The following is a 24,363-nucleotide window of genomic DNA, read 5'->3' on the forward strand; positions in this document are numbered from 1 at the left end:
CAGTAACTTGTTGGGCAGTAGAACAGGGAAAAAAAGTGTAAGTGCCAGTGTGCCCCATTTAAAATCATCTTGTATTTTGCTTTGAGGTACACTTCTTGGTCATCTATTGGACGAAACCAAACAATTTTAATTAGATACCTAGAATATTACAATATGCAGTAAGACTGTTGATTCTTCCAGTTTCAGGTATACAACAGAAGTGGAAAGAATTCACAGCAATTGTTTGATAATTGAATTTTAATGATTGAGTATAAAATTTTTGGGAAGGTAATCATTGACAAACAGATGTTTGTATTCACATTTGTACTGAGCCCTACCTCTGTAAAGTTTTGTATTCATTGTGGTTTACTTTTTTTTTAATCAAGTAAGCATGTGAATTCCAATACCATTTTAAAAGATGTTACTTAATAGCACAGTTTGTGTTTTGAGGTTTAATTTACATCTAATTCACATATGATTTTGATTTCCACATTAATTTTGAAGCAATGTGTCATCACCTTACCTGTTGTGCTCCAGCCCAAAATATATCTTCTAAAAAAGTGGCAAACCCTTCACTTATCCATTCTTCTGTCCAATCACGAGCACCAATGGCTAGTCCGAACCAAGCATGAGCAATTTCATGGCACAGACGAGTTCCACAGAGATGGCTTCCTCCTGGCAGTACGCTTTGTGACAGAAAGATGATGTGTGGGCTGCACAAGAGAAATGAGTGACAGAATCTGTTGCTGACCTGTTACAACGTGTATTGCATGGACATAATAATAACAGAACTGAAGAATGGCCTGAATTGGATGGGACCTTGAAGATCCCCTGGTTTCAGCTTTCCTGCTGTGGACAGGGACACCTTTCATTGGTCTCAGTTGCTCAGAGACACATCCAAACTGGCCTTGAAGACTTCCAGGGATGGGGCATCCATAGCTTTCCCGGGAAACCTGTGCTAGTGCCTCACCATCGTCAGAAGGAGGAACTTTCTCCTAATATGTAACCTAAACCTACTCTCTTTCAGTTTGAAGCCATTCCACCTTGTCCTGTCACTACGTGCTCCATAAATAGTCTCTCTCCATCCTTCTTTCAGGTTGGCTTTATTGGCCTTTTAGCTTCTTATTAGTGTATGCATGCTAGGTCATGACTAATAGTTTATATCTCAGGAATTTGTAGGAATTAAGTTGTACTTTATTGTTGGTTGGCAGAAAATCAAACTAAAATTCCACCCTACAGCTGTAAGGTATTCAACCATCAAACAGCTATTAATTGTAAGAAGTAACTTCAACCAAAGTTTAATATTTTTCATGTTACAAGACTGATTTATTTCAGTAGAAACATTTATATATAAGCCAGGATAATATGAGCAGTGTTAATATTCAAAACAAGTATTTGTCAGCTAAATGATCAAAGATGGAAATAAAGGAGAAACATTTAATAAAGAAAACAAATCAGTATCGAAACGTAAAAGGTGTCATATATGGTAAAGCACATGTGTTTGTCAAAACATCAAACAAGCTATGAAGATACCAACTTGTGATAAAAGTTGATAATTTTTGCAAATGCAGGGATAGGAGAACACATTTTACTACAACCACAGAAGTAAGAAGCACTAGATATTTGCTTTTCACAACAGCAGGGGAACAACCCAGTCTGTATCTACTCTGCTTTGTACTTAAACAAGAAGAAGAAATTGCAGGGGAAAACTGTTACGAATTGTTACTGCGCTATTGAAAATACCCTGAACTGCAAGTTGCTGCAGTTCCCAACTCATATGCTACTGTAAGGCAATTTTTGCTATGCTAACACACATTACAGAACTTAACATCTCAAAATTGATACAACTTCTGAAACTAAGTACATCTAGGAAATAAAAGTAGCAGAATTAAGCCCTCTGACTAATATCCAAGGGGTTAATGGGGCACCATGTCACAGATGGGAGTAGCAAGGACACAAACAGTGACCACCATCCACAGAATGTTCCTACATTAGCCTGTGATATCCATGATCTGTATTTCAACTCTTCTCTCACTTTTCTCTCAGTTATAAAGGAAATGTTAAAACACAAGCATACCTGGTCTTTAAGTCTAGCCTTCCAAGCATGGGAGGGGAGTCTATGGCCTTCAGACATTTCCAAGAGTCAGATATTATTTGTCAGCATTCCAAAAAGCTTCCCCACCCATCCTACCCTTCCGTTGGAAATGTTCAAACACCCACAGTTTTCTTGCAACCAGTTGGATGTCTAGGGACCACAAAATATGATACACATGGAGATAGAAAAACATACTCAACAACTATCTCCTTATAAAAAAAAGTAGTTACCCAGCCAAGAAAGCTAATACATTTCAATCAGACAGCATTGTAAGACACAATGTAAGAAGTTAAAGTACTAAATCAAGGAATCAAATAACACAAAAAATGCAAGTAAAAACAGCAGCTCTCCAAATCTGCCAAAAGCAATTCTGATTAGGAGAATGAAGGGAGAGAGAGATGGGGGAAAGTGTGAGCACAGAAGGTGCAGAACATGATAAATCTTTTATTATAAAGCCCCTGATGAAAATAATAATGGCAATTTTGAGGGTATTACTTTGGTCAGTTTTAAGTAAATGACCCCTAGTTGTGGCATGTGTACACTGGTACAAAGAAAAATTGCAGAAATAGACCAAGTAAATAACATTCCAGACATACTGGTGGCAACATTTCAGCCACTTGGTTAAGCAAAACAAAAGTAACTTCATGCCTCATAAATAGGCTCACATAACTGTTTGCATTTGCATTTTAGGTCTATTGCAGAAAAATATACAATAAAGATTGTAATTCCTGCTTTCTTCAATCACTTAAAAAATGGAAATGCCACATTTAGACAATATTCTCTTTTACAGATGGGTTACAAATCACTTCAGTAAGAAAAATGTATATGAGTTAAATTTTGGCCAAAGAATATGAGTGCAGCTTCCTATGAGGCTAAAATAAGATTATGTGCTGCAGCAGAATTTAGTTTTAGATTCTGAGTAGAGCCAGCAACTTCCTTTCCTGAGAACAACTTACATTATTTCTTTTATTTTGTTTGCCCTTAACAAGCAGTACTATCTCCAACTCAAACCATTGAAAATTTCCCATTTTTCTTAAGAGTAATTTTATCAAAGAATGAACATGTCTCTGGAAGATGTCCAGACATATTAGTTTGGAAGAAGTGTACATCTATGCATTTGTTTAGAACACAGATTCTCTATTTTCAATAAATATTTGAATTCCAGAAACTCTGCTCCACTTATGCAAACCAAATCTACCTTTTTAATATCATCTACGATGTGCAATGTTCATAGAATCATAGAATGGCTTGTGTCAGAAAGGACCTTAAAGATCATGTAGTTCCAGCCCTGCTGCTGTGGGCAGGAGCACTTTTCACTGGACCAGGTCGCCCCATCCAGACTGGTCTTGAGTGCATCCAGGGCTGGAGAGTCCACAGCTTCTCTGGGAAACCTGTTCCAGAGCCTCACCGCTCTCCCAGAAAAGATTACTTCCTAATATCTAATCTAAACCTTCTGTCTTTGAGTTTGAAGCCATTCCTTCTCATCCTGTCACTACCTGCTTTTGCAAAAAGTCTTTCTCTGTCATTCTTATAGGCTTGCTTCAAGTGCTGGAAGGCTGCAGTTAAGTCACCCCAAAGCCTTCTCTTTTCCAGGCTGAACAAACCCAGTTCTCTCAGCCTTTCCTCACAGGAGAGGTGCTCCATCCCTCTAATCATCCTGGTGACCCTTCTCGATCACTTGAACAGCTTGATGTCCTCTCTGTGTTGGGAAAACGTTATGAATGTTATTAATTGCACATTGTTACTTAGCAGTGCTGCTCCTAAAGCACTCCATAATTTAAGAAAGTGTCTAAGTGAAAAATAAGATAATTTGATGGGTAACTAAATTGCAAGACCCAAAAGCTTTTTTTTTACCTTTTTTTTTTTAACAAAAGAGAAAAGTGGCCCTCCCACCAGATGTTTGATTTACTAGAAACAAATTATAAGGCTTGATATCCATTTCTTTGATTCTAATTGAATAGGAAAGAAATCCATCCATACATTAGCAACGGGCAAAGATGATTCACCTTAGAAATCACATCAAGACCTGACAAGGACTGTGCAGCTTATAAATGCCTTTAGCAAGTGGGGTCCAAGTTTCTAAAGCAGGCCAGAACAGGCAAGCTGAATATGGTAAAAAAGATGGGAAACCTCTCCCAGTCAACAAAAAAAACAACAATCCTTCCAGTCTTTCCCAGGAAGCTGGACAAGTTCCCAGTGGCTCCAAGAGAAAAAGAAGTTAATGACTTGTTTTTGACAAGTATACACTTGGTTACCCTTCTAAAGCAAAAGAACATTATTCTGACCAGAATCCCATGCTCATAACTTAGACATTTGACTGGAAGAAGGAACAAGTTCCCCCTCCCAGTTAAATTGCAGTTAAAGGAAATCTCGACACTGTAACTGTGGCATGAATGCATATAAGGGAAAAAACTGTGTCCCAAAGGGAAAGAAATTGTTGTTGTGAATGACCAAAGAGTCCTGATGTTCCAATCATTCCAAACCACCCGTGTACACATCCTTAATAGATAATCTCTTTAACAAATAAAAGGTTTCTAATTGATTTAGGCATCCTTAAGCTCTGAATAGCAATCTGCCCATTTGAGAAGCCAAATCTGCAGCAGGAATTTTTCAAAACTTTCTCTAGACTCATGACTTAGATGCAAGTGCTGCTTTGCATAGAGTCTGCAAGAGTGTGGTATCTTTGGCTGCTCACACATAATCAGATGAGACACACAGCACAGCACAAAACCTAGCCAAATGTATGCACAAGAACCTAAATAGACATTTAATATGGGAGCCTGAAGTTAATTTCTAGCAAACTTTTTCCATTTATTTTGAAGTAGAAATCTTTCCCTCTTAACACACAGAGACCTGAACATACATTTTCTTACATATTTGTGAAAATAACAGAGCCAAGACTACTGCCACCTAAGAAATAATGCTTCTGAAGTCAAAAGTAGCACCAAAAAATCACTATTACAGATGCTACTTATATATGTATATACAGTAATAATTTGAATTTTCTATTTAGAAAAAATGCAATTAGTGCCTCCCTGCACAGTCTGTGGGAAGGAGGGAGGGGGGGAAGGTGGGACAAAATGGTGTTGTAAGGTCTTAATTTACTTCTCACTATCCTCCTGACTCTGTTAGTAATAAATTCACTTCATACCCTTAAGCTGAGCCTTTTTTGCCCTTGAAGTGTTTTCTCCCAGTCCTTATCTCAACTCATGAACCCTTTATTAATTTCTTTCTCTCCTCTGCCTAGCTGTGGTAGGGGAGGGTGAGTGACCAACTTTCATGGGTGCCTGGCTTTTGGCCAGTGTCAAACCATGTCAAAACTACATTCTTCCAGTGATACAAAGAATGGTATCAATATGATGTCTGCAGTATCTATATCAGACTTTGAATGTTACCTTAATTTATCTTTGTGGGTACTTGTGCCATTGGAATACAGACACAGGACCACTCAACATCCACTTTCTTACCTCTATAATCTCCATTGGTTGAGTGTATGTTACAGTGCAGAACTGAGAAAACTACAATATTTTTAACTTCATAGGTTTACAGTATACCAGAAACTCAAATATATATTCAGATGCAGTTGTAGAGACAAGGATCTGGTAGAATACTCTGAGCACTATTCCAGAAGTAATGGAAGCTAATTTTTAAAGTTTTGCCTTCCTACCATCATAGGGAGAAACCAAAAACTGACAGAAGTTACAGCTGAAAGTCATTCTAGTGCAAATTACTAAATTTTTACTCCATAAGTCATGCAGCAACACAATAGGGAAGGCAACATGGAAAGAAAAATAACCCCCATGTTTTGGAAGGAGGATAGAAACACTCAACTCAGTTCTGCAATTCAAAATCAAAACTGTAAATTTCAATCAAGTGCCTAAATAATGATCTGAACATCCAAGCAGCAGCTGCTCTCTGAACTTATCTCTTCTGTTTTGCATATTTTGCAGCCCCAAGCCAGACTAGTAAGGATATGTATAAACAAGGGTGAAACCCTCTCAGGAGAAACTCTACTACTGTTCAACAGCAAAACCAGTACTTGCCATAACTCTGAAGAATTTATAAAGTGAAAGGAAAAAGATAATATGAGTCTAGGCTCAAAACCACCATACAAACAGCATGGTTTGCAACAATTCTTGATTCTTCTCAATATTTTCGATCCCGTATTAACACCAAATTAACAGCCTTGAAGGTGACTCTGGCACTTCCCCAGGTAGCCTGTTCTATGCTTGGCCACCCTTTCTGAGATTTCTTTCTAATCTATACCTCCCCTGGGGCAAGTTGGTCATTTCCTGTTGTCCTGTTTGTTGCCTGGGAGAGGAGACTGAGCCCACCTGGCTGCATGCTCCTCCCTCTCTGCAGTTGTAGAGAACAAAAAGGTCTCCCCTGACCCTCCTTTCCTCCAGGCTAAATAACCCAGCTCCCGCAGCCACTCCTCACAGGACTTGTGCTCCAGACCCTGCCTCACTTCTGTTGCCCTTCTCTGGACACACTCCAGGCCCTCAATGTCCTTCTTACAGTGGTGGGCCCAGAACTGAACATTCCAGGGGTGGCCTCGCTGGTGCCCAGCACAGGGGGACAATCACTGCCCTGGTCCTGCTGGCCACACTATTGGTGGTACTCCTCAGGATGCCATTGGCCTCCTTGGCCACCTGGGCACAGCTGGCTCATCTTCAGACACTGTCAGCCAGTAACCCCAGGCCCTTTCCCAATGAGCACTTCCCAGCCACTCTGCCCCAAGGCTATAGTGAAAGGCATGGCTGTGGTTGTGACACAACAGGACCAGCACTTGACCTTGTTAAATCTCACACCACTGACCTCAGCCCATCCAGCCTGTCCAGGTCCCTCTGCAGAGCCTACCTGCCCGCCAGCAGATCAACGCACCCATCCAACTTCTTATTGTTTGCAAATGAACAGTCTGGTAATAATACAACTAATTTCTCAAATTATGTCTAATTCTCTTTCTAACACAGAGCACACACTCTTTGACAGTGCTAAGTCAAAAACCTTTAACTGTGTTTTTACAAAAAATCATAGAACAACTTAACCACGGCTGATACTCTGCTGCACTTGTATCATGGTAATATATCCTATCTCCTTAAAATATCCTGACTTGGGAAGTAAAGCAAGAAGGAAACAAAGAATGGTTTATGTTACATATGAACTTCAGTCTGATATCCAAGACTCAAGTATTGGCAGTAAGTTAACTCAATTTTGTAACAAGATCATTAGCAACTAGATATGACAAAAACAACCAAGAGTCAAGTCAAGTAAGAACTGTAGAGCTGAAGAGTTATTCATCAGTTGACCTGTGATGCACCCAGGATGCCTAACAACACCTTTAGCTCACTTCTTTTCATCTTCCACGTTCTGTATCACAATGAGGAAATCGCAGAGCATGAACATATTTTTAGATTCTCCATATTTTGTTTACTAATGTCATATGTAAGCTCAGCAACATCTGTTCATTTAGAAAGTTCCATCATCCCAAAATTTGTGACAGGCAGCAAATTGCCTGCTATGGTAAAGAGAAGCAAACATAGAAAAGTATGGGGTGGAGGGAGAGAAAGAATTACAATTTCAAAACCTCAAGTTCCCATCCAGATTTTTTTAGAGATTTGTTTGAAACCTCTTGTCCAAAACCCCATGAAGTAACAAACTTTTATAAAAATCAATTACACAACACCTCCTAGTAACAAATGGCTACAACACTGTCAAAAATCTTCCAGCTTTCTAAGAGAAACACCTACAGCTTTTCATGTTGCATGTCACACCATGACTTTTTCATATTTAATTGATTTAGTTAAGTGATTTATGGCTAAGTATAAATTAAGTGACTTCAATAAATATAAGCACCTGTTTCACTACTAAAAAAAAAGCCAACAAAGCCAACTCTGTATTTTATGCAGCTCAGTTTCTAACCTTCACACTTCACTTCCAATTGCTCCTCAAAAAAATATTGACACTGCTAACAGTGAAAATAATTTGTAACACCATTTTCCAGATCCCTTACTAAATATTCATAGTATAAAACTACACTGTATCATGGCAGACATTTCCAAACAAATCTTAAAAGCTACACAAGTGAATTTGGCTGTGTTTTTCTTAAAAACCAGATAGATTGGAAGTCAATCTACAGTAATTCAATTATAGAGCAAGAAAGAAAGATGAAGAAAATAAATTTATTTCTAATTCAGATTGCTCTGCAATGTATCTTTGGATATGGATTTTTTATCTTGTATTTTTTGTTTGATATAAGAGAGATGATAGACCACAATGATAAAACATCTTTACTCTTGCTGATTATAGGTAGCTTCACAAAAGGTCAGAGGTTGAGAAAAAAATTCTGTTCATATCTAAGTAGACTGAGGAAATATCACAGTTCCACTAAATTCAGCAAGAATTTTATATACAAATAAAAACCACAATATTCAGCTTACATTAAGAATTTTATATGTTCCAGATTTTATGTGAAAATTTTACCACATTTCTGAGTACTTCCAAATATTTGAAATTGGTCAACTGAAGAAAATATTGAAAACACCTAACAGTTACACTATTAACCATGTGAAAATACTTCATAACAAATAATAGTGTAGAAAGTCTCTATTTGAATCATGCGTTTGTATTAACTTCTTTTCATTTAACAGTGATTTATATTAGGACCCCAAAATTAATCTTACATACTTGATGAAATGAAGAAAAGTGAACAGAAAATAGCAATGGATAGGCTTTGAATGAAATCTTTTAATTCATCACATTGTTTCTGCAAGAAATGAGCAGTGGAAAGAAATTGTACAGGTACTCACACCTTCTACTTTATAAATAAAAAATAGTTCTTTGTATTCTTTTTTGTTTTCATGGATGCCAAAGGGAAGCTTTAAAAAAAAGAAGATTCTCTTGTTTTATATTAGAAATGAATATAGCATTTGTTTCATTGACTTTTCAAACTATTTGAATTCTTGCTAAAAATGGTTAATGTGATGAACAGTCACTAACATTCCTCAGCTCCAGTCTAAGTGGCAACTGATTTTGTCACTGATAGATGATATTGCTTGATCATCAATGGATTTTGTTATTTATCACTGTTATTACTGGAAGATTTGGACTTCCTGACACTATATAATGAAGTTTCTGGCAGATATTAACACAGCAGAGACAGACAGTACAAATACCCAGCTATGATAAATAATTAGACAGAAAGCAATATATCTATATGCTTCACCATATTCAGTGAAAATTAATCAAGGTAAGGGCCTATACATTAGTGCTCTCAAAAGGTGACATGGACAAGACCAAAATAAAGTAAAGAATGAGTAACTTTTTATTCAGTTATTCTATACAAGAAAGATTTTATCCACAACAAAAAGGCCAAATCAATGAAAAAACTAAAACAGATTGCTTGGTCTTTGAGTTCCCAGTATTCTTTTTTCAATTCAAGGCCTTGTGGTATCACTCTTTTAAAGGAAATTAAATCTGCTGGAAGGCAGAAGTGGTTCTTATTAAATCTCTATGAGCTACAGTAATGGTAGCATCACAGACAAAATCAAACCTTAGCAACACACTTGTTTTTTAAGGATTTTTGTGACAAATACTTAATCTGCAGAACGAGAAAAATCTAGATATGTATCTGAATAATTCAGGAAACCCCAGACATTACTGGAGAAGAAAGAGCTGTAAATCCTTGATGTTTCTAAGAAAAAAAAACAAATAAAAAGGTAAAGCTCATATTTTTTTAAAAAATATCAGAACTTCTCAGATCATACAAGAGGCACAGATACAATTCTTTTAAATTTTCAGTTAGTATCTATTACACTCTTGAATCTTCCACCAAATATAAATATGGAACCAAACAAAAATATTTAGATAGTTATCCAAATCCCATAGTAATGGGATCCCATGCAATCTAATTTTTGCATATGGGCAAAAATTAGATTGCATGGGATCCCATTACTATGGGATTTGGATAATTATCTTAAAATAGAAAATTCCTGTTTCTAAGAATTTGTAGTTGTTATTCTATTTGCTGAAGTCTTTCATTTTACTTTAAAAATTGATGTAGAATGGTGCAAATCCAACACTATAATGTCTTTTCTGATTTTCAGCATTACTGCTAAAATGCATTACTTCTAATATGCCTTTATCATCTGTTTATACAGATATACATTCCTCTTAGAAATGTTGAAATTTATCTAAAAAAATCAGCTTTACTACTATCCATAACCTGTTTTCATTATTTTTGTCATCGATAAACAGTATATAAACTGATAAAAATTACATGGTTTCATTTTACTGAATGAGTATCCAACGCTTTTGGCTACTTTGACTAAGGAGATACAAGCTGTGAGCCAAAAAAAAAAGGAGAAGAACATAGAAGAATACGTAATGGCTTCATTTTCTTAGTTTATTCTGCACAGCAGCTATACAAGCCTTCTTTTTTGTATGGGTTGGTCAATAAGATATCTGTTGTGCTTTTACACAAAGAACAAAGATGCCTTTATCAATTCTCGAAAGTCTGCAGGACAAACCATTCATGCTGTCAAACCCCCTAAAACCCTTTCACCAAATAATGAAATCCATCAGTGACAAATGTCAACATACTAATTTGTTAAATACTGAACAAAAGGAACATTCAGAAGAGGTGCTTCATTTCATGTTGTATCAGCTCTTCAATTTGTAACAACTTTATGGCAGCCCACAGATCATGCAATATTAAAACAGAACAGCACTATGATTATTAAAACTAGAACAATCTGCCATCCTTACAATAAATTCAACAAAACTATAAACAGAATCTGCTGGGAACATGGGACTCTTTGCCATGCATTCATTCTTCTCCTTTTTGGAAGATTATTTCCAAGTAAAATCTTACAAACAAACACAGATTCTTTTTCACACACAGTCCCATTTATTGTGCTGATGGAGAAATAAGATAAAATTACATCATATCCAGTGATAGAAGAGCTTCAGTGTGCCTGAGAATTACTTTATCCATTATACAGGACATCCAGCTATTAATGTAGAATCATATTCCAAAGGGATAGTTAAACTTGAAGTAGCTAGTGTGCATGTGAATTACAACATTAATTATACAAAGACATTCGGCTATTATTATTGAAACACACAGCAAGGGATAGTCTAATAGGAAATAGCTAGCATAACTAAAGACTGCATTAATTAATTATAATACTAACTATCACATATAAATGAACTTCTACTCCATTGCATCTTCTACTAATTTAACTTTTTTTACATCTCCAGATTTGTTTCAGGCAATCCGAAGGACTAAATAAATATTTTTCCTGTTGTCCAGGACGCTGCCACAGGCTATATTTACGATTCTTTTCAAAGATGCCAAAAAGAAGGCAACATCTTTATATTCTAGAAACATCTATTGCATCCAACATTTCCCTGTGGCTTGATAATTTCTGCTTTGTGAATTTACCCAGTCAACCTTGAAGGTAGAATTTTGGTTTTGAAGTTGTTGATAATGCCAAATTATTTGGCAAAATGCTAACACAGATTCTATTAATAAGTAAGTATTTTTCCAATTCCAAAAGACTACAATGAGGTGGTTTCTCATCTTGCAGGATCATAGTGACTACACTACCATGTGTCAAAAGATAATAATTTTGAGGTGGTTTTGTTTAGTCGTTTCAGATTTTTTTTTTAAATCACCATAAATTTTATATTTTAATATAAGCAGAAAAATTTTGACTGCTTTCCATGTATTCTCCTGACAGTTCTCCTAGTACACTGAAACCTCTCTTTTCATGAGACCACACATCATATTTGCATGCGGATATTGATCACTCACAGGATGTGAATATATTCCAAAATTTCTTCCAAGACCAAAGGTAATTATGTTTACAGTTAAATTCAGTTAATACCAGTTGCATAACCAGTAGTTCCTGGATGTTTCCCTGAAGACTTAAGCCTACATCTTGCCTAACAGTTAAAATTTGTTGCTGCTTACTCTGTCTTGTCAGCATTGATAAATTTTTTTAAACCTTAAATGGTATTTGGCATTCACATCAATTTAGATTTATGAACCTGAGGACCAAAAAGTTATGTAAACTGTAATTTTTTCAGGGAGAACCATGTGAGCTGCCAAACAGCTAGCAATTTGACAGCCAAATCCAGTCACTCTGCTGTAAATCTAGTCAATCTCCATAGACAGTTTTAAATTGCTTTACATTTTTAAAGTGGAAAAACACTCCTTGAGACTTTGAGTATGACTGTGTGGCAAACTGCACACACTTGCTTGACTGAAACTTCAACCGTAATATAGCTTGTTGGTTTTAGAGTAGAAAACAACTAAAAATATAAATTCTGTACTGAGGTTATACACTGGATTCAAACCTCTAGGTCTACCATGCTGTCCTCACCACTCCTTAGACACAGGTAGAAATAAGAACCTGTTACTTTCTCCATGGCCTGTCTCTCCAAGGGACAATATCTCTCAGTGCATTTCTCAGGGCTCAGTTCCAAGTTCTGGAGATATAAGCTTTTCAGTGACCTTGCTCCTGCTGACAGCCATCACTCTACAGCTATAACTCCAGCAGGTTTAAATTTAATTAACTGAGAATCCACCACAAATATTAGTTATACAGACATATACAAACAGGGTGCAGCTGTTTTTCCTCACAAAGAGAAGTACCTCTGTGACTGCGGTACATTTTATTTTCTGGGAGCTAAAAAAATTTGCATGTATATATGTGCACTGTATTAGCCCAGAACAACTGGCCATGGAAAAAGTTAAGTTTTAAGAAAAAAAAAAAAACCTATCTAATCTGGCACTACCCGACAAGAGAGTAACAACAGGAACTGATGAAAATCAGATATTTTCAGATATTGTAAGAAAAAAGGTAAACAGCTGTTATGCAGAGACTGTTTGTATGTATACCAGCTGTATGAGGACGTGTCCACTCTGGCTTTTAAGAAAAAGGAAGTCGTTTAATGCATAAATATAATTTGCTGAATTCTAGTTTCTCTGCCAGTAGATTTTTTTTTCAGAAAATTATGTGAAGCTAAGAGTTCACAGAGACTGTAGATCAATAGCACAACTTCATTTTATCCTCAACTCTTTCCTTGCAACAAAGGCAGATTTTTTTTTAAATCAGGCATCTTCGTGCCACTGAATTATTATAGTATTCCAATTGTTCTAGAGTAGTGAGTGAATAAAACCAGTTTTCTTAGCACTGTTTCAGCACATATTCAGTCTATCAAATTTGTGCAAAGAAAACATGATAACTCAAACTTAATAGTAGGATTCAGAAAGAGGAATTTCTCTGTTATCTGTTTGTTCCAAGACATAACTTGCACATACTGCCTTTACATACATACTATGTACTTATCAATATGTAATGTTTTGCATTTAGAAATAAATCACACAAGATCAAAAAAAGCAGCACCGGCCCTGAAGATTATTTTACCTTTTTATGCTACTGAAGCCAGTAGGAAAGAGAAAGAATTTCCCCAAACAGTTGAAAGTCATGTTCTGCAGCCACTTAGGAATAATTTTGCATTCTTCCTAAACTAACAATTTTGTTTCTGATATGCTGCATTTTCTTCTGTAGCATTGTACTTTAAGTAAAATAGAATGGTGCTTCAGCTAGCCCTCAAAAGTGCAAAAACTTTTATGTGCAAAGACAGAAGTCTACTAAATATTGGAAGATACATAGGTACGATGTAGAAGATAATAGCAAAGCCACTTCTATCACTGACAACAAATCTCTTTCTACATTTCAACATGCTAAAGTCTAATTAAGGCTGCTAAAAAATTGTTCAGTGACCAAATGATATGCACCTCTCTTTTGGTGATCTATAAAGTTATTGTCAAGAAGACTAACAAGGCTATTCAGAATTATCCATTGCTTTAACTCACTATCTGTCATTACCAACCTGGTGATCATACAAAAAACCCCCATATGCCTAAGAGCAAATTCCTTTACATTTATTAGACAAAATAGCTCTGTATACCATAAATTTTATTCACTGAACTGGCTTCTTATAATTCAAAACATCACCTTAACTTTTACTTTCAAACAATTTAAGCAGAGGAGAACAATTTTCCAAGTAATCTCAGAGATACTTGAAAATCTAAAATTATTCTATAATTAAAGGGAAATGAAACTTTAATAAATACCAGTGCAGCATCATATCACAAATGTCACATTATCAAATGAATATCACTTCACCATTCAAAATATTTCAACATTTAAAACTAGACTTAGAAGTCAAAATAATTATAGACAAAGCACATACACCTGCTTCATTAAGCAGAGGTAGAATTTACACAATATTGTGGAAAGAGCAGACTGTCATCACAAACCAGATGCCTGCCACCCAGCAAAAAGTCAGACTGGTCTTTAAATTGAAAGACACTAAACCACCTCTTTCCTTCATGCTACCACAGACAAAGGAAACACAAAAACTATCTGAGAAAACAAAGCTGGTATTTTATTAATAAACGACAATCTCCAAGCAGATTTTTCATATACTCAAACCTATTCATCCCAACTCATTTATGCCAAATCCTCCACAGACCCAATTGCCTCACAGTAAAAGGAAACACACTGCACCCTTTTCTTGTCCTTGGCAGCACACTCAGAGGTATATTTCTCCTTCTGATCTCCCTAAGGAGAAACTGTTCTTGCACACATGCCTCCACCTATTTTAACAGCTTAACTCTCAGCCTATATCACAAGATTCGCATTGGTCCAAAAGTGAATCTACAACAGCCACAAACTGGTGGGAAGCATGAGTGTGTGCAGAGAAAATACATATGACAACACTCTGACTGTAAAGCATCACACAGCAGCTCTTGTAAAAATGAAAACAAAACTAAAAATTCAAATTTCCAGTCAAATATAATGATCCCCAAGCAAGAAGTGCTAACTTTTATGGAACAAACTATTGTATTTTGACAAAACACTGAAAAATTCTGTACTTCCAACTATTCATCCTTTCTCAAAGGAAACACCCAACAACCCAACTTTTCCTTAGTCAGCACAATCAGAAGAAATCTATATCAGAAATTCAATCACTGAAATGTGAAATAAGGCAGGCAAATCTGTTTTTAGCTGTATTAAATGTTTAGTATTTAATGGTAGTATAGATCCACTTTGAAAAGCATGGATGCTTGTCATTAGCATTTTTTTCTAAAAATTAAACAATGTTGCAATTATTTGGCTAGAACAGATGGAAGGAGACTTCAGATGAAATTGTTTGCAAAGTGCAACTGATGTAGTTTAGTATATTTTAGGAGTTCTAACTAAACTGTTCCTTTACTCATATAGGCATAGGCATCTGCTTGCACCTTTCAAATCATATTCTTCCCTATGAGAGGGATGCAGAATAATTTGAACATCACCTAGATACATCAGAGAAATCTGCTCTGCATACAATACAAAAACCTTAGAACTTTGGCAGTGGCAGAGAAAGTGCAAAAGCTAGCAATAAATTTTTTTTAGATGTTTAGTATAGGTAAACTATAATAACCATCCCTCATTTTATTGTCCTTATCAGTGCATTTGGTGCTACAGTCTCAGTACAAGGATAAACTAAAACATTAATATTACTACAGCCCAGATTCCCCACAATGTGTCCTATAATGTTTCCTCTCCTTTCAACACATTTTTCATTGTGATTTAATCAATGTTCTTATGTATTCCATTAAACATTGTCAAAACAAGCTTGTGGATATTCGTGTCATGACTAAACACTGTATCAAATCAGTCATATTCAGTCTTCTCTGCTTGTACTTGCACGTCAAGGAAGAAATTAGAAAAGCTTCCAACACCTCAAGAAAGAGAAATAATCTACTGCCAAAGAGAGCTAACTCACACCAGTTGAGCTTACAATAAGCAGGTTATAATGATTAGCTGAAAGTAAAGTCTGTTGGAACACCTGCTTTGATATTTGAGCATTAGTAATAAAAACAATAGTAACCAGCCTTACATTTTTAAATCGAGCAACCTTTTCAAAAAGGAGAAAGGGAACAAAATATCAAGAAATCCATGCCATTGCTTGAGGGGTTTTGTAAAGATTAAAATCACCCACCATTAAGAATTCCATGTATTCATTGCATTCAAATGTTAGAAGTCTGAAAATTATGTGATCAAGAGGGTGGTTTCTAAGCAGGTAATAAATAAAGAATAAGATTAAAATAGAAAGTTTAAAAAACTCCCACAGAATCACATATAAAACAGCAGACCATTGCTACAATTTCCTCTGTGATCACAGGTATAGGACTATGCTCAAAGCAGTCACAATAATAGTGAGAAAGCATTTTTCCTGTGGTTTATGATGAAACAGATAAAGATAGCAACCACCAAATTAACAGAAATTAACCAGCTTGCAGACATTTTCAAGAATTTTGGTGTCAGTATGGGTGTCTTAAATCTATCAAGTAAATACTAAACAATTTATGTGAGCCTCACAGTGAGGGGAATACTGGGCTGTTTTGGTGCACTACCAACACTTCTCTGCCTTTTATTAAAGCTGTAAAAACTGCTATATATGACAACAACAAGAGTTGCCAGTGTATAACAACTGTGGCAAACGGCAGCACAAAATATGTATAAATATTTTACATTTATACTCAAACTGACTCTGTTACAAAGCTTAGCATCTGCCAACAGGGTTAAAGCCTTTATCTTTTTAAATCCCAGCTTTACAACAAAAGGGCTAAAACATCTACATATGTGAGTTTATTAATAAATTATGTGGTCCTCTTCACTCTTCCAAAAAAGACAGGTCTCAAAGCATCCTTCAGATCCATGTATTTCCATGTTCAGCTTTGTTACAAGAACCAGATGTAAGGCAGAAGTAACACACATGACCACGAAACAGCTCTTTTTCCCTCAGTAAGATCCTCAACTACCAGCTGTTTCCTTCAAGCTCTTATTAATAATGTCCTTGCAGTTTAATTCTGCTGCATTAACAAGCAGAAACTTATCCAAGAACATTGGCAAACTCCGAAGGCGTCTGTGTTGTGTACACAACTGCGAGCACAAAGCTCTTAGGAGAGCTCTCCTGTGCGGCCATCTTAGATTTTCTTATGAAGCCTTAACCCACATTCCACAAAGAGGACAAGGACTCCGATCAAGTCTCATTTGCCAGTTCTGTCAGGAGGATCAGGGAGTATTCCAGACCAAAATGAAATATACAATTAATATATACACACAGGAGCAGACACAGAGTTGAGAAAGGAAGTGGCAGCTGATGGGAAAAATGCTCCCCCACATACATGCCCCCATCTTAAGTCCTGCATGCATGAGAAATCTGTGTTTAGGCATAAAATAGCCCAGTAAAGGAAATCCCTAATCTATAATGCTGATTTATTCTGAATATGCAGAGCAGACTTTTCTTCAAGGAATACTGTACTGTTTCTAAGCTGAAACTTTGTGAAGAAATACATGTTTTTTCTTAGGTTAAGATGAAGCAGTGATATGCAGAAAGGCTGAGCTATGCTATCACCCAATTAATGTAGTCTTCTTCTGAATGTCAAGAATCATTTGGCTTACTAACTCTCAAACTTTATCAGCTTTGTTTATTTGTTCAGAAGGATTTTCTTTCAATTAAAATAAAATAAACCAAATAAATATGTAAATAAATAGTTCTCCAGTTATTGTAGGCAACTGCTGGCAACTCTTGAACACAGATATGAGCCTAAGAATTGAAAAACTGGAAGAATTTCAGTCATAAACCTGTTACTGTCCAGCCTCTTGTTTTCCTCGTCACTGCAGTGTTGCTGCTTTATTTGATAATTTGGATGAAATATGAAATGGTCTTAGTATCAAAGCAGAAACAGCAGTACAAGTATGCTATAAATGCAGAAAGCATAAGCAAAGCCATTAACAAACTGGTTTTCCCTAGAGGCCTCAGGGCTGGCTGCATGAGAGGTTTGATGCTTATGTTACTGTCCGTGGGCAAGATTCTAATCAGACTCAAAACAGTTCATCAGCTTAGGATCTCTTGCCAGTCAAAAGCATATCCTGCATACAAATAATTTTTAAAAGGCAATAGCAAAGCTGGAAAAGAAAGAAAATTAAATCAAAAAATGCAATGTAGAAGGCGGACACTTGAAATAATCCCAGTACTTATCTGTGAAGAAGTTGTTCTTGCCTGTTTTGAGCTCTTTTAGGGATCCTCATACAGAGAAATAAAAGCAAATTATGTTCATGTTTTTTAACTATTTGAGAAAGTGCTTAAAGGCTAGGTCAGTCCTTCACATGTGTGCATATAACTCTTGATATTTCAGTGGGAGAGAGACATCCATGTATCTCAGACTACAATTTTATTATGATATTCACATCTATACAGCATTTAAACACATAAAGCTTTGGACAAGTTTACCATTTAAATACATTAAAATATCCAACAATTGGCTTGTCATGACAGACAACAGGCCCTCAATACCCATACCCCAAACTAAAACAGAAGGCTCTAAATTGAGAAGATTCACTCATTGACCAGTAATTCTCAGACAAATTAATAAAAATGTGCCTCTTACAAAAAGCTGTCTCCAACTATAATGTCATAGCATTAGCAGAATCTATTAAATCAGTAGAAGATGAGACTTCCTAAAGAAGCAAGCATTCTTTCTCACCAGTGGAATCAGATAACATATCACTAAATTTTCCATAGCTTCCTGTGAGAATTGCCTCCAGCTGAACCTCAGCAACTCCTTATTACATTAGTCTATGAATCAAACAGTGGGAAAGCAGAGCCTGTACCACTTGAGTAAAACAATTGGGAGGTGGGTATCTGCAGCATCCTGAGGACATGGAAGCACAGACCATCTCAAACACTCCCTCACTGTGCCCAAACATTACACAAAAAAAATTGGCAGTGCAAAGCACATTACAATATACACCCCACAAATAAAAAACCACATAATTCAAATAAATGAACATGTGATAGAAACTACTGCAGTTTCTTCAACAGCTCCGGGAGCAGCACACTGCTCTCTGCAATTAGTAACATGCAAAAAAACCCCACAGAACCCATCCTTATATGCAAGTTCCTTGTTGGTGAATGATCCAGGTCACATTCAATTTAAACATTCTGTAGCAAGAAACCATCACACATTGGCCTTTGCCAGACCTTCACTGTGCTCTTCTGACTTAATAAAAAAAAATTAAGATAGCAGATATTTTTAACAAGGTTGAGAACACCAACAATTTAACCAGAAAAACCCCAGCCTATTTGTAAAAGCCAGTACGTGGCACTCCTCAATCCACTGAAAAGTTTTAATGAGCCTGCCAGTGTCACATCCATATCTCTTAGTTAATTTCTCTTAGTTGTAAGCAGCAACAAGTTATTCATGATCTAGAAAAGTAAATTATCTTGAGATTCCTTGTCTCTCTCTAGTGGAACTACAGAACTGTAACATCAGACTATATCAGCACAATTCTTTCCATCTGAGCACTGGTTTTTTCTTCATTTGAATTATGCACTTGGGAAAAGGCAGTTTGGTTTTAAAATGCTGCATATAATTCAACTTTGTCTAGTTCCTGTGGAAAGAGTGAAACAGAATCATGAACAAAAGTATTGCAGGAGCACAATCACTTAGATTTAATGTAAGACAAATGCATGTGTATACTATACATATTCACAGATTTTGCAAACTCAGATTTTAAAATACCACGCAAGGTCTAGATATTTGCAATTTGAGATTGTTTACAAGCTTGTTTGCTTGGGTTTTTAAAAAATTACTTTCATAAACTTAAAAGAGGTAAGCCTACAGACTAGAAGCTACAGGAAACTTAGCAAAAGTCAGAATTCAGATATGCTAAAGAATGGAAGATGTGCGTTGCTCTCCCTGCATTCAGTGCAGAGCACAAAAAACCCCTAGATGGATGGAAGATAGATTCTTTCGCCTAGAAAATGCTGTATCAGCTCAGTTGCACAGGTGCAATTACACTCCAAAGTGGGACATGTGCACTGACAGTCACTCAGAGGAGACACCATGTGATCTATTTCAAACCTGTATGGCTTTTGACCAGAACCCAAGAAGTCAGGCATGACCATAAACAAAATCCTGGATGCCACCTCTTTCTTTCTCCTTCAGGAGTCCACAGAGAGCTAACTGTTCTTCTGGCACAAGTATTGAGACCACAGTGTCTAGGAGATCCTGGGATTATTTCCAGATGACAGCACCACAGATTAGCCACACAGAGCAAATACCTAAAATAACTCCAATATTGCCAGATTAGTCAAGTGAACTCAGCCAAGTCAGATGAAAAGCTGGGGTGTGAGGAAGCAGTTGAAATGACAAAATTTGCTAGTTTAGTCCCTTAGTTCTTAAAGGAACTTCTACACAAGATGAAAAATCTTGGTCCCTTAATACCAAATACAAAGAATACAACTAAATTCATCCACACTTTTCGCAATGCTTTTGGAAATGAGAATAGTAATAGGTAAACAAATCAGATTTGAATGTAGCCATATGATTTACTCAGGTTACCCATAATACAATACAATACCTAGGTTAACCATAATACAATCTCATACCTATTAACACAAGCAGACAATTTGGACCATACTGCCCATATGTAGAAAAACATTCTATAAAATGATATAAAAAAAAGCAACATCAAAAAATCTCTTTCTTTTGGAGTCTTAATTTCAAAAAGCCCAACTACTAGAAGTAGCCATACCTTTGGAGGAAGAAAGTGACCAAACATTTTAACTGTTTAAAACACACACTGGACACATATATTGCAATCTTTTTCACTATATACACATATAGTTAGTGGTAACTATATGGATGGCACATGTAAAAGATACAGAGAAGTAGAAATACTGTATATCGCAAATCATGGATTCATTTTCAATCCACATGAAGAGACATAAAACTGATTATTCAAAAAATCACAGGACAAAGTGCCATACACGTGGAAAACAGAATGCTAAAATGCTGTGAGAAAGTGGCTAGTTATGATTTATAATACATCTCACACTTTCAGTCAAATCAAGAAGAGAAACATAAAAGATCAGTGTGATAACAGTTTATAAACATGAAGGATTTATTCTTGTATGAATATGAAATACTAAAAGCAAAATCTAATCAAAAGGAACAAGCTGGCAGACTAAGAAAACTTTAATATAATAACAGCCCTTTTAAAATCTGATCTTGGATCATTAGCTTCACAACAAGATTACAGCACAACAATATTACATTCAGATCTGGATGATTTGTGCTTAGCTACATCTGGCTATGCAAAAAATATGAGGTAGAGGGTAAGCTTTCTAGAACATTTACCCATTGACTGATAGTTCAATTCAAGGTTTGATTTCAGGGGTTTTTTTACCCAAAGAAAAGTTACATTTATAAACTGATCAGGAATGCTCACATTTCTGTTATTTTTCCAAGTGCCAAGATCAACATCTTAAGTATGCCTTGCATTTTCAGACATATTATGTTAGATTAAGATATCTAAATTTACGTGCATACTTATAACCATTTTGCCCATGTTTCTCTATTTAGGTATTTCTCTGGCTCAAATAATCTTGGGTTCTGAGCACTGATCCATATGTTATATAGTATGGATATGTAATTAAAAACAAAAAATTACAGTGTGCAGTTATGAAAGCTTTCCTCCTACTGACATCAATATGAACCCTGTGAAGAAAAATTTGTGCCTGAATGCAAGACAGAAATCATTACAAACGACATCACAAGGACGATATAAAGCTCAGACACATGGTTGTCCTTCTCCCTCTTTGTAAGCATGCAATGCCCATTACCATTAACAAGATTTATGCAGGTGTTTCAAAAGAGCAGGATATATTATATAGAATCAAAGTTTTTTAGGCCAGTTACATTTATGAAATTTCTTCTGGCTAGGAAGCATGTGCAGTGACCTGAGGAGGGCTGAGCACTTTCAGAAAAGCAGAGAACATATTCACTTCCAAGTTTCACACAGCAGAACACTGGTCACGCCTCAGCCAGGCATTTAGGTAGCAATACTTTCAGAAACTACCAAATATGTATTACTCAAAATGTGAAGAATGCAAACTGTGGAGAATGTTGACTTTTTTATGAGACTGGGAAGTTATAGCAATTCTGAGAAAACCTGTGGGAGTAATGATGACTAAATGTGAATAGACCGAGAAGAGGCAGTACATCTAAAGATGGCAAGAGTTCTCTTAGTGGAAATATAGCTACAAGATTATGTCATCTTCAGTGTGTGTCATCCATTTAACTTAAAATTAATCTATATTAAAATTCATTCTTAGTAACAGTAAACCACAGAGAAAAAAAAAAGAGAAGTGAAGCCCTCCTAATCTTTTGGCTTGCACAATTTTTAATGGTCTGCCATCACAATAATGTGATTTATGCGTGACATTATTTGTAAGTAGAGGGAAAATATAATGATGAATGTTTGCATCAAGTAAAAAAACTGACAGCTGTGTTGTTTTCTACTTATACTGGTTATTACTGGAAAGGTATTTTTGTTTTGACACATTCAGCATACCTGTTAAGCAATTTGGAATATAATTTTACATAGGAGTTTAAATATTTCAACACCCACAAATATTAAAAGTCATTAAAAAATGATGCTGGCACAAAACAATAACAAACTCCATTCCTTCCTTTCACGAGAGATCATATTTATGATAATATAAGACTAAAGAGAAAGACACAAGTAAAAAACTGATTTGCTTTGAAATGGAGAAAAATAGAAATAATTCCTGTTCTACACTCCTGAAATACTATATTAATAATCAATTTAGAGTGCAAATGTAACAAATTCAGCACATTTTGGACTTGTTATGCAGATGTTAATTAAAAGTTCTTTTGCTGGTAAATGCCAGACATTGCTAAGGATAAAGTATTTATCTGTTGAATTCTATTTTAAAATAGCACCATGCTCTGCCCCTAATGTCAGACAACCGAAAATACCCTCAGAAAAGGGGACTCTCTCTTTTGCATTAAGTAAACTGGTAACACTGCTATTAATCACCAGAAAAGTTCTTTGCACATTTCTACAAAAAGTTGCCACCTATCTTCTCAGGTTTTAATTGAAGACACAACTACTCTTCTTTAAAAGAATAAATTCAGAGTGTCTCGAGTGTACTATCCAATCTTGCACAGTACAGTTTTACACCAAATATGCAATGTATTCAATAGCTTATACCTGTTAATAATTTACAGGTAGCATGTTATGCAAACAAAAGCACAATGCAGAGTTACCTTAACACACCTTTTTGATTTAGTTTTATTAACTTCTGTAGTCCAACTAAACAGTAAACCCAACTATTTACCATTAAAGTCACTTTCTAAAGAGGTTCTTATTACACTACTGTGTTCCCTATGAAGTCTCTGGGGGCAGGTTTACACTCTCTTACACAAGGTATAAGGTTTGTACCAATGTGCATGTCCTAATCGATTTGGTTAGTCTTTGAAGCACTTCCCACTTGAATATTAGTTAACTATAACACCAATGCTATCATAATGAAAACATGTAATTCATAAGAAAGACTGTTAAAATACACATAATTTTCAACTGACTATTGCTGCAGTACCAATTGAGATAGAGTGCAAACACTTTTACTGGTAAAACATGATTTTTTCATACTTTGACAACTGAAAAATACCAGTTTCCTGCAACTGTAGAAAATAAAATCTTACTTTCATTAAGCTTTACAGCAACATTAATAAATTAGTATAAATCATAAAATGAAAATGGACTGCTACAGAACTCATTATTTTAATCCTTTAACAGTCTTTATACGTTTCAAAAAATCAGTCATGAAATACAGAGTCTATAAACAAAAGCTCATGACTGAACAGCACTGGTTTAAGTAACATACACAAAGTCTGGAAAGTCATCTTCAAGGCTTACCATTCAAAGTCAATTAAATGTGTGAGGAGGAGTAATTAAGTTGTCTTATATTTCTGTAATTTTGGACTATTTTGAACAGATTTCAGTTGTGATAATCTACTAACAACCATCAAACTGGAAGCAAATTTTCTGCATGTATTTTGTATTCTGTATGTATTTTATACATCATACTGCATTAAGCCATGTGACTAACATCTGTTGCACATTGTTTCTCCTTTGATCCTTCCTCTAGGGAAAAAGCAGAAGCAAAGATGTTTCCTGTTTTGATAGGGTTTGAGGGTTTTATATGTATTTATATCAATACCTATATCTCTCTCTCTCTCTCTATATATATATATATACACACACACATTTCTATTAATATATGCAGTACTAAATATTTATGATAAGCAAGCATGAGCAACAACATTCCTTTTGCTCTTGAGAGTA

The 24,363-nt window shown here is 35.8% G+C and overlaps 1 protein-coding gene across 1 annotated transcript in view; it reads right to left on the reverse strand.

Moving 5' to 3' along the window:
* AOPEP (aminopeptidase O (putative)) overlaps positions 1-24,363 on the reverse strand; it is a 177,110-nt gene that overhangs the window by 123,522 nt on the left and 29,225 nt on the right. Inside the window, exon 5 of the mRNA XM_058823596.1 lies at positions 503-692. Within this exon, the coding sequence (XP_058679579.1) occupies positions 503-692 (190 nt within the window). The remainder of the gene's footprint in view (positions 1-502; positions 693-24,363) is intronic.

This window comes from Ammospiza caudacuta, chromosome Z (assembly GCF_027887145.1).
Source record: "Ammospiza caudacuta isolate bAmmCau1 chromosome Z, bAmmCau1.pri, whole genome shotgun sequence".
Taxonomy (NCBI): domain Eukaryota; kingdom Metazoa; phylum Chordata; class Aves; order Passeriformes; family Passerellidae; genus Ammospiza; species Ammospiza caudacuta.